Source organism: Staurois parvus, unplaced genomic scaffold (genome assembly GCF_062004578.1).
Source record: "Staurois parvus isolate SC_StPar_1 unplaced genomic scaffold, SC_StPar_1.0 ptg000540l, whole genome shotgun sequence".
Lineage (NCBI taxonomy): Eukaryota > Metazoa > Chordata > Amphibia > Anura > Ranidae > Staurois > Staurois parvus.
In genome coordinates this window covers 1,612,621-1,625,203 of record NW_028318336.1, presented here as the reverse complement: position 1 = coordinate 1,625,203, position 12,583 = coordinate 1,612,621, and the positions used below count along the sequence as shown (strand labels likewise).

Below are 12,583 nucleotides of genomic sequence, written 5' to 3'. Positions count from 1 at the left end.
ATCATACCCCCCCTTATGTATTATACATGGAGATCATACCCCCCCCTTATGTATTATACATGGAGATCATATCCCCCCCTTATGTATTATACATGGAGATCATATCCCCCCCTTATGTATTATACATGGTGATCATATCCCCCCCTTATGTATTATACATGGTGATCATATCCCCCCTTATGTATTATACATGGAGATCATATCCCCCCTTATGTATTATACATGGAGATCATATCCCCCCCTTATGTATTATACATGGAGATCATATCCCCCCCTTATGTATTATACATGGTGATCATATCCCCCTTATGTATTATACATGGAGATCATATCCCCCCTTATGTATTATACATGGAGATCATACCCCCCCCTTATGTATTATACATGGAGATCATACCCCCCCCTTATGTATTATACATGGAGATCATATCCCCCCTTATGTATTATACATGGAGATCATACCCCCCCCCTTATGTATTATACATGGAGATCATATCCCCCCTTAATCTCCTCTTCTCAAGAGAGAATAAATTCAGTTCCTCTAATCTTTCCTCATAGCTGATCTCCTCCATGCCTTTTATCAGTTTGGTTGCCCTTCTCTGTACTTTCTCCAGTTCCCCAATGTTCTTTTTGTGAATTGGTGACCAAAACTGAACTGCATATTCCAGATGAGGTCCTACTAATGATTTGTACCGGGGGGGGGGGGGGGGAATGATATCTCTCTCTCTGGAGTCTATACCTCTCCTAATACAAGAGAGGATTTTGCTCGCTTTAGAAACCGCAGCTTGGCATTGCATGTCATTATTAAGCTTGTGATCTACCAGAACCCCCAGATCCTTCTCCACAATTGACCCCCCCAGATCTTTCTCCACCATTGACCCCCCCAGATCTTTCTCCACCATTGACCCCCCCAGATCCTTCTCCACCATTGACCCCCCCAGATCCTTCTCCACCATTGACGCCCCCCAGATCCTTCTCCACCATTGACCCCCCCAGTTCCTTCTCCACCATTGATTCCCCCAGTTGTACCCCCCCCAGTATGTATGATGCATGCATATTCTTAGCCCCAAGTACAGAACCTTACATTTATCACGTTTTCTTTTCTTTGTTTTCTAGGCAATCAAGCTAGCCACACCCATTGCCATCTGCTGGTACAAGCACAGTGGCTCAGTGGTTAGCACATCTACCTATCAACACTGGGGTTCCTGGTTCAAATACCACTCAGGTCAATATCTGCATGGAGTTTGCATGTCTTCCTTGTGATTGGTCAGCGCCAGCACAGTGAATTACTCTGGTCCATCCCAGAAGATATGTTAAGGGAAAAGAGCAAGCATTTCCAATGGCTGGGCCAGCTCCATGGCCACTGACAGCTCAGCTTTGCAGGAGGTAGGGACAGCAAGGGGTGTATGGCGTTAGTTCACCATTTCTTTACAGGTGAACTAAGACTTTAAATGTATTCAAAGGATATATATATATATAAATCCCAACCATAGCACCACCCACCTGCCTGGAGCCTGGCATAGCACCACTTCAGCCTGGCAGTACTAGGGCTTTTGGATTGAATCCCAACCACGGAACCACCTGCCTGGTGTTTTCATGTTCTCCCTGTGCCTGCGTGGGTTTCCTCTGGGTACTCCGGTTTCCTCCCACAATCCAAAGACATGCTGGTAGGTTAATTGGCTCCTGTCTAAATTGGCCCTAGTATGTGTATATATGAATGTGAGTTAGGGACCTTAGATTGTACGCCCCTTGAGGGTTAGGGACCTTAGATTGTACACCCCTTGAGGGTTAGGGACCTTAGATTGTACGCCCCTTGAGGGTTAGGGACCTTAGATTGTACGCCCCTTGAGGGTTAGGGACCTTAGATTGGACCCCCCTTGAGGGTTAGGGACCTTAGATTGGACCCCCCTTGAGGGTTAGGGACCTTAGATTGGACCCCCCTTGAGGGTTAGGGACCTTAGATTGTACCCCCCTTGAGGGTTAGGGACCTTAGATTGTACACCTCTTGAGGGTTAGGGACCTTAGATTTTTCCCCCCTTTGAGGGTTAGGGACCTTCGATTGTACGCCCCTTGAGGGTTAGGGACCTTCGATTGTGCGCCCCTTGAGGGTTAGGGACCTTCGATTGTGCGCCCCTTGAGGGTTAGGGACCTTCAATTGTGCGACCCTTGAGGGTTAGGGACCTTAGATTGGACGCCCCTTGAGGGTTAGGGACCTTAGATTGGACGCCCCTTGAGGGTCTGGGACCTTAGATTGGACGCCCCTTGAGGGTTAGGGACCTTAGATTGTACGCCCCTTGAGGGTTAGGGACTGATGTGAATGTACAATATATATATGTAAAGCGCTGCGTAAATTGACGGCACTATATAAGTGCCTGAAAGAAATAAATAATATATGTACCAAATATTTTGCAAACCCAGATATTACCTTGTAAAATTGCAGTGACCATGCTGTACATCGGCTGTGCAGAAAGTAGACCTGTGGGAGGAGCCCAACAGACTCCACCCACTACAGACAGAAAACTACAGGAGGGGTGAACACTACAATAAAACCCTTGCCTACTCTATCCAAAACTACAAAAAAATAAATGTACTATTATACAGAATAAAGACCAGAGCTTTGTTAGTATGGCTCCCATTGTACATTGTAGGACCAGCATGTCTCCACTTTTATTTGTAAAGGGTTAATGTCTGTTTCCTAATTGGCAGTTCATTACAGGGGAATTTTGCTCCCGCTTTTGTTTGGTGGATTAGACGGCTATTTTTTCCCTTTATTTTCTTTTTTCTCTAATCGGGGAATTTGGCCGTGTCAGTGCTGCTTTGATGGGTGAAAGGCCAAATCCAGTGTTGTGGGTTTTTTTGTTGTTGTTGCTGCTTTCAGAAAATGTCTAGCTGGTCTGAGGAGGGATGAATCCAGAGGAAGAGGGATCGGAGGTCCCCGGGGATGAGGGACAAGACGAGAAAGGGAACGTGAAGGGTGGCGAGGACTAAGTGCAACATCTAAAAATAAGAGGAAGTGAGGACTTTCCAAGAAGCTGCTCTATGCTGGGCTATTCCGGGGTCTCCAAACTTTTCATGGCCACATCGTACATTTTACAAATATTTGCTGGACAAAAAGAATCAGTTTTGTAAATCAAGGAATAATAAATGAATTAATATAGTTTATTTGGGTCTTCTTTGGAATCCTCACGATAAGATTCAGAGAAAAGGAGAAATAAGGTAAAACAAAGTAAATTTCCCCCCTTACGTTAGAGCCTCTGTCAGAGTCCCTGCTTACATCAGTTTCCCCATTAGCGTCCCCCCTACACTAGTGTACCCATGAGGGTCCCCCCTTACGTCAAGTCCACAACAGAGCCTCTCCTTACATCAGGGTCCCTATCAGAGTTCCCCCTTACATCAGCGTACCCATCAGAGTCCCCTTTGCATTAATGTTCCCATAGGGGTTCCCCCTTGTGTGAATTCCCCAACAGAGCCTCTCCTTACATCAGGGTCCCCATCAGAGATCCTCTTACATAAGTTTTGGGATCCTCCTTACATTAGTGTCCCTCCTTACATCAGAGCCTCTGTCACCTTACATCAGGGTCCCCATCCGAAATCCCCTTACATCATGGTCCCTATCAGAATTCCCCCTTACATTAGTGTCCTTATGGGGGTCCCACCTTACATCAAGTCCCCAACAGAGCCTCTCCTTGCATCAGGGTCCCCATCAGAGTTCCCCCTTACATCAGCATCCCCATCAGAGTGCCCCTTGCATTAGTGTCCCCATGAGGATCCCCCTTCACGTCAAGTCAAGTCCAATGTGAAGCACCCGACAGAGCACCTCCTTACATCAGGGTCCCCTTCAGAGTCCCCTTTTAGATCCATGTTCCCTTCAGGTTTCCCCCTTAAATCAGCATCCTCAACAGTGTCCCTCCTTACATCAGGATTCCCCTTACATTACAGTTTCCATCAAAGTGCCTCCTTATATCAGAGTCCTCAACAGGGTCCCCCCTTATATCACAGTCCCTATCAAAGTTTGCCTTTACATCAGAGTCCCACCTCCTTATATCAGTGCCCCATCAGAGCTCTCCTCTTACATCAGGGTGTCCATCAAAGCCTCCCCCTTACATCAAGGTCCCCATCAAAGTCCCACTTTCCATCAGGGTTGCCACCAGGGTCCCCCCATACATTATCATCCTCATAAAAGTCCCCCCCTCATGTCAAGTCCCCATCAGAGCCTCTCCTCACATCAGAATCCCCATCGGAGTCCCCTTTTAGAAAACTCTCCCCATCAGTGTCCCCCCTTACATTAGGGTCTCCATCAAAGCCCCTTTTACATCTGAATACTCATCCGCATTGCTCTTTTATCAGGGTCTCATCAGTGGAGACTAGCTGATCTGGATCCTCAGTCTGCGCACATCAGCTGCGAGCTGGATAAAATCTTGTAGCGGGTTGGATATGGCTGGCGGACTAAGGCTCATTCACACCAGCAGCATTTCCCAAAACAAGAACAATGTCTTTCGGATTTAAGGCACACCATTGTGTTGCTTTGGTGTGTGCTGAAAAAAATCGGACACGTCTGAATTCAGAAAATACTGCATTATGGCCACTAGATGGTGATGACAATCACAGGAAACATGTATGCTCCTTGGCTCCAACTAGTGGTCATAAAGTGGTATTTTCTGCAGTCACACATTCGAATTCCAGTGAATATAGCTGGAGAACATTTGATTTTTTTCCCCATTCACACATGACCGATTTTACCACCAGTTTTGATGGACGAACAGCTATGCAAAGTTTTACATATAAATACATCCTATAGTGTTTAAAACATTAGCAAGCATTAAAATACACACAGTACATTAATTACTTATGAATACAACCCTATGTTTCAATACATGAAAGGTAAAGTTAATGATACATGTAATGGGGCAGCCATATTTGCTCCATACATATGCAGGCTCTATTTACTGCTTTGCAGTCTTGGACAGTGATTGGGCGTTGCTGTTATCACACTGCAAACTCACAAACCAGCTCAAACCCATAAAGACTAATTGAATACAGCATAGTGGCCTGTACTTATTTTATTTTTGTATTTATATTTATTTTATTAAGCTATTTTCTGTAAGTGATTGTAGTATTTGTTCAGCAAAAGTGCTGCTTTCACTATCTTTGCAATGACCCTTGCAACTAAAATCTTAAATTACAGCACCGCAAATGTGTGAAAATGTAAAAATGACACTGACAAACAATAGCAACTAAAAAGTAAGAAGACATTTGGAATAAACAACAAATCTCCCTTTGAACAGTTTCCATTCATTTTTTGGCTCTATAGAGGTTGACTAATTTGTTGCACATTTTGTTTGCACAACCTCTTGGCTTGACTCACCTGAAGATGACTCACGATACAATAGGGTTGCGCTCTCTGGAGCCCGCAGGTTGACGTGGCCTTGAGTTTGTCAGCGCGGCCAACAAGCAGGTCCCCGGTGGCCGGATAGCAGCTGCCTTGAGAACATCCATGTGGCTGCTCGGGATACTGGGACAATACGCCCACCACCAGAACTGTTGGCAGAAATGGCAGAGTTAGATGTTTATACAGATTTTTATATCATCAATGTCATTAGTACATGTTACTCACAATCGTTGTATACAAATTGACAAATTTTGAACAAAGAAGGTTGGGGCAAAAAAACGCTTCCAGCAGCCAACAACTGTTTTGGATAACATTCGGTTTAGGATGGAAAATCTATTCTTGTAAAATCCTAAGTCCTATAGTTTGTAGCTGTTTGGTAGTGTTGGGCAATTGATGGTAAACTACTTTGTAAGATGGTTCTGCAGAATTGTTAGTTCCAAGCTGGGTCCTACCTGCATGGAGTTTGTATGTTCTTTAAGATGGTATGTGTGTTCTGGTTTCTACTGGCCACCATGGCTGCCCATGTCCATGTATTACACTCCTTTGTTCCAGCACCACACTCCTTCCCCACCTCAACCACATCCCAGCCACGACTTTTTGCGGAATTGTTGGCCAAGCTCAAACCTTCACCCTATCTACATGAAGTGTATACAGTATGTTCTTTAAGATGGTATGCATGTTTTCTTCAAGTGTTCTGGTTTCTACTGACCAGCATGGCTGTCCATGTTCATGTATCACACTCCTTTCTTCCACCACCCCATTCCTTCACTCTCAACTACATCCGAGCCAATGAGGCTTTTCTCAGTTGTTGCCAAGCTCTCACCTGGGCCCTATCTGCATGGAGTTTTTACACTATGTTCTTTAAGATGGTATGTGCATTCTGGTTTCTACTGACCACCGTGGCTGTCCATGTCCATGTATTACACTCTTTTGTTCCAGCACCACAGTCCTTCCCCACCTCAACCACATCCCAGCCACAACGTTTTGCGGAATTGTTGGCCAAGCTCAAACCTTCACCCTATCTACATGAAGTGTATACAGTATGTTCTTTAAGATGGTATGCATGTTTCCTTCAAGTGTTCTGGTTTCTCCTGAACACCATGGCTGTCCTTGTCCATGTATCACACTCCTTTCCTTCACTCTCAACTACATCCTAGCCAATGAGGCTTTTCAGAGTTGTTGCCAAGCTCTCACCTGGGCCCTATCTGCATGGAGTTTTTACACTGTTCTTTAAGATGGTATTGTTTTCTGGTTTCTACTGACCACCATGGCTGTATCACACTACTTTGTTCCAGCACCGCACTCCTTCCCCCCTCAACCACATCCCAGCCAAAAATGACTATGCAGCGTTGATGGTCAAGTTCCAACCTGGGCTCTATCTGCATGGTGTTTATATGTTCTTCAAGATGGTATGCATGTTTCCTTCGTGTATTCTGGTTTCTACTGACCACCTTGGCTGTCCATGTCCATGTATCACAATCCTTTCTTCCAGCACCACACTCCTTCCCCTCTCAACCATTTCCCACCCTAGGAGGCTTTGCATAGTTGCTGCCAAGCTCTAACCTGGGCCCTATTGGCATGGAGTTTGTATGTTATTTAGGACGGTATGTGTGTTCTGGGTTCTACTGACCACCATAGCTGTCTATGTCCATGCATTACACTGTTTTTTTCCAGCACCACACTCCTTCCCCCCTAAACCACATCCCAGCCAAGAAATTTTTGCGGAATTGTTGGCCACGTTCCAACCTGGGCCCTATCTGCATGGTGTTTATATGTTCTTCCTATCTGCATGGTGTTTATATGTTCTTCCTCCAAGTGTTCTGGTTTCAACTGACCACCATGGCTGTCCATGTCCTTGTATGACAATCATTTCTTCCAGCAGCACACTCCTTCCACTCTCAACCACATCCCAGCCAAGGTGGCTTTGCACAGGCCAAGCTCCAACCTGGGCCCTATCTGCATGCAGCATCTATGTTCTTTAAGATGGTATGTGCGTTTCCCCTCCAAGTGTCCTGATTTCTACTGACTACATATAGTTACATGGTTAGTTTGGTTGAAAAAAGTCCATCCAGTTCAACCAATAAAAAGGGAAAAAAAAAACTTACAATCCCATATACACAATCCTATACCCACAGTTGATCCAGAGGAAGGCAAAAAAAAACCCCCCAGCAAAGCACGATCCAATTATCCACAGTAGGGGAAAAAATTCCTTCCTGATTCCCCGAGAGGCAATTGGATATTCCCTGGATCAACTTTACCTATACATGTTAGTATCCAGTTATATTCTGTGAATCCAAGAAAGAATCCAGGACTTTTTTTTAATACATCCCCCTGAGCTGGCCAGAACCAGCTCTTGAGGGAGTCTATTCCACATTTTCACAGCTCTTACTGTGAAGAAGCCTTTCCATATTTAGAGATTAAATCTCTTTTCCTCCAGACGCAAAGAGCGCCCCCTTGTCCTCTGTGATGACCACTGACGTATTTATTCATGGAGGTCATATCCCCCTTATGTATTATACATGGAGATCATATCCCCCTTATGTATTATACATGGTGATCATATCCCCCCCTTATGTATTATACATGGAGATCATATCCCCCCTTATGTATTATACATGGAGATCATATCCCCCCTTATGTATTATACATGGAGATCATATCCCCCCCTTATGTATTATACATGGAGATCATATCCCCCCTTATGTATTATATATGGAGATCATATCCCCCCTTATGTATTATACATGGAGATCATATCCCCCCTTATGTATTATACATGGAGATCATATCCCCCCTTATGTATTATACATGGAGATCATATCCCCCCCTTATGTATTATACATGGAGATCATATCCCCCCTTATGTATTATACATTGAGATCATATCCCCCTTATGTATTATACATGGAGATCATATCCCCCTTATGTATTATACATGGTGATCATATCCCCCCTTATGTATTATACATGGAGATCATATCCCCCTTATGTATTATACATGGTGATCATATCCCCCCTTATGTATTATACATGGAGATCATATCCCCCCTTATGTATTATACATGGAGATCATATCCCCCCTTATGTATTACACATGGAGATCATATCCCCCCCCCCCTTATGTATTATACATGGAGATCATATCCCCCTTATGTATTATACATGGTGATCATATCCCCCCTTATGTATTATACATGGTGATCATATCCCCCCTTATGTATTATACATGGAGATCATATCCCCCCTTATGTATTACACATGGAGATCATATCCCCCCCCCCTTATGTATTATACATGGAGATCATATCCCCCTTATGTATTATACATGGTGATCATATCCCCCCTTATGTATTATACATGGAGATCATGTCCCTCCTTATGTATTATACATGGTGATCATATCTCCCCTTATGTATTATACATGGAGATCATATCCCCCCTTATGTATTATACATGGAGATCATATCCCCCCTTATGTATTATACATGGATATCATATCCCCTATTATGTATTATACATGGAGATCATATCCCCCCTTATGTATTATACATGGTGATCATATCCCCCTTATGTATTATACATGGTGATCATATCCCCCTTATGTATTATACATGGAGATCATATCCCTCTTTATGTATTATACATGGAGATCATATCCCCCCTTATGTATTATACATGGAGATCATATCCCCCCTTATGTATTATACATGGAGATCATATCCCCCTTATGTATTATACATGGTGATCATATCCCCCTTATGTATTATACATGGAGATCATATCCCTCTTTATGTATTATACATGGTGATCATATCCCCCCTTATGTATTATACATGGTGATCATATCCCCCCTTATGTATTATACATGGAGATCATATCCCCCCTTATGTATTATACATGGAGATCATATCCCCCTTATGTATTACACATGGAGATCATATCCCCCCCTTATGTATTATACATGGAGATCATATCCCCCTTATGTATTATACATGGTGATCATATCCCCTCTTATGTATTATACATGGAGATCATATCCCCCCTTATGTATTATACATGGTGATCATATCCCCCCTTATGTATTATACATGGAGATCATATCCCCCCTTATGTATTATACATGGAGATCATATCCCCCCTTATGTATTATACATGATGATCATATCCCCCCTTATGTATTATACATGGAGATCATATCCCCCCTTATGTATTATACATGGATATCATATCCCCTATTATGTATTATACGTGGAGATCATATCCCCCCTTATGTATTATACATGGTGATCATATCCCCCTTATGTATTATACATGGTGATCATATCCCCCTTTATGTATTATACATGGAGATCATATCCCCCCTTATGTATTATACATGGAGATCATATCCCCCCTTATGTATTATACATGGAGATCATATCCCCCCTTATGTATTATACATGGAGAGCATATCCCCCCTTATGTATTATACATGGTGATCATATCCCCCCTTATGTATTATACATGGAGATCATATCCCCCCTTATGTATTATACATGGAGATCATATCCCCCTTATGTATTATACATGGAGATCATATCCCCCCTAATGTATTATACATGGAGATCATATCCCCCCTTATGTATTATACATGGAGATCATATCCCCCCTTATGTATTATACATGGAGATCATATCCCCCCTTATGTATTATACATGGAGATAATATCCTCCCTTATGTATTATACATGGAGATCATATCCCCCCTTATGTATTATACATGGAGATCATATCCCCCCTTATGTATTATACATGGAGATCATATCCCCCCTTATGTATTATACATGGAGAGCATATCCCCCCTTATGTATTATACATGGTGATCATATCCCCCCTTATGTATTATACATGGAGATCATATCCCCCTTATGTATTATACATGGAGATCATATCCCCCCTAATGTATTATACATGGAGATCATATCCCCCTTATGTATTATACATGGAGATCATATCCCCCCTCGTGTATTATACATGGAGATCATATCCCCCCTTATGTATTATACATGGAGATCATATCCCCCCTTGTGTATTATACATGGAGATCATATCCCCCTTATGTATTATACATGGAGATCATATCCCCCCTTATGTATTATACATGGAGATCATATCCCCCCTTATGTATTATACATGGAGATCATATCCCCCCTTATGTATTATACATGGAGATCATATCTCCCTTATGTATTATACATGGAGATCATATCCCCCCTTATGTATTATACATGGAGATAATATCCCCCCTTATGTATTATACATGGAGATCATATCCCCCTTATGTATTATACATGGAGATCATATCCCCCCTTATGTATTATACATGGAGATCATATCTCCCCTTATGTATTATACATGGAGATCATATCTCCCCTTATGTATTATACATGGAGATCATATCCCCCCTTATGTATTATACATGGAGATCATATCCCCCCTTATGTATTATACATGGAGATCATATCCCCCCTTATGTATTATACATGGAGATCATATCCCCCCTTATGTATTATACATGGAGATCATATCCCCATTATGTATTATACATGGTGATCATATCCCCCCTTATGTATTATACACGGAGATCATATCTCCCCTTATGTATTATACATGGAGATCATATGCCCCCCTTATGTATTATACACGGAGATCATATCCCCCCTTATGTATTATACATGGAGATCATATCCCCCCCTTATGTATTATACACGGAGATCATATACCCCCTTATGTATTATACATGGAGATCATATCCCCCCCTTATGTATTATACATGGAGATCATATCCCCCCTTATGTATTATACATGGAGATCATATCCCCCCTTATGTATTATACATGGAGATCATATCCCCCCCTTATGTATTATACATGGAGATCATATCCCCCCTTATGTATTATACATGGAGATCATATCCCCCCTTATGTATTATACATGAAGATCATATCCCCCCTTATGTATTTATACATGGAGATCATATCCCCCTTATGTATTATACATGGAGATCATATCCCCCCTTATGTATTATACATGGAGATCATATCCCCCCTTATGTATTATACATGGAGATCATATCCTCCCTTATGTATTATACATGGAGATCATATCCCCCCTTATGTATTATACATGGAGATCATATCCCCCTTATGTATTATACATGGAGATCATATCCCCCTTATGTATTATACATGGAGATCATATCCCCCTTATGTATTATACATGGGGATCATATCCCCCCTTATGTATTATACATGGAGATCATATCCCCCCCTTATGTATTTATACATGGAGATCATATCCCCCCTTATGTATTACACATGGTGATCATATCCCCCTTATGTATTATACATGGAGATCATATCCCCCCCTTATGTATTATACATGGAGATCATATCCCCCCCTTATGTATTATACATGGAGATCATATCCCCCCCTTATGTATTATACATGGAGATCATATCCCCCTTATGTATTATACATGGAGATCATATCCCCCCTTATGTATTTTACATGGTGATCATATCCCCCTTATGTATTATACATGGTGATCATATCCCCCTTATGTATTATACATGGAGATCATATCCCCCCCTTATGTATTATACATGGAGATCATATCCACCCTTAAAGTGGTAGTAAAGTCTTGTTTTCAAAATAAAAACTCTGGTCCCCCGTACAGGTTTAAGTCATAGTGTACAAGTATACATCGCAAAGTAGCACATTATGACAGACTTACCTGAAAACGGAGTCCTCCAGCGCTGGGCTGTCATGGCTCCCTCTTGTCCTATTCCTTCTGGGTTCTCTATCTTTGCCCGCTTGAATGGCCGGGCCGTGGTGACGTCACTCCCATGCATGCGCTCGGGAGTCACATCACCGCGGCACACAGAGCGGGCCATAAATCGCATTATCGCTGACACGCCGGGGGGTGCATTTATGACAGGAGAGACCACTAGGGTCTCTTCTGTTATAAAAACCCAGCGGATTTTTAAAATCCTCAATTTAAAATGAATAATTCTACACCGAGTTCACTGCATGGACCACCTATGTATTTATACATGTTGATCGTATCCCTTTGTGTGCAATTTCAGCGCGATTTCAGATGCGATTTCTGAAGACTTTATTGATACTTGTGAAGATTTTCAATGATTTCTTACAA

The 12,583-nt window shown here is 42.4% G+C and overlaps 1 protein-coding gene across 3 annotated transcripts in view; it reads right to left on the bottom strand.

Moving 5' to 3' along the window:
• LAMB2 (laminin subunit beta 2) overlaps window positions 1–12,583 on the bottom strand; it is a 150,615-nt gene that overhangs the window by 111,461 nt on the left and 26,571 nt on the right. For all 3 annotated transcript variants that reach the window (XM_089690721.1, XM_089690722.1, XM_089690723.1), the window contains exon 3: window positions 5,366–5,538. In XM_089690721.1, the coding sequence (XP_089546847.1) occupies window positions 5,366–5,538 (173 nt within the window). The remainder of the gene's footprint in view (window positions 1–5,365; window positions 5,539–12,583) is intronic.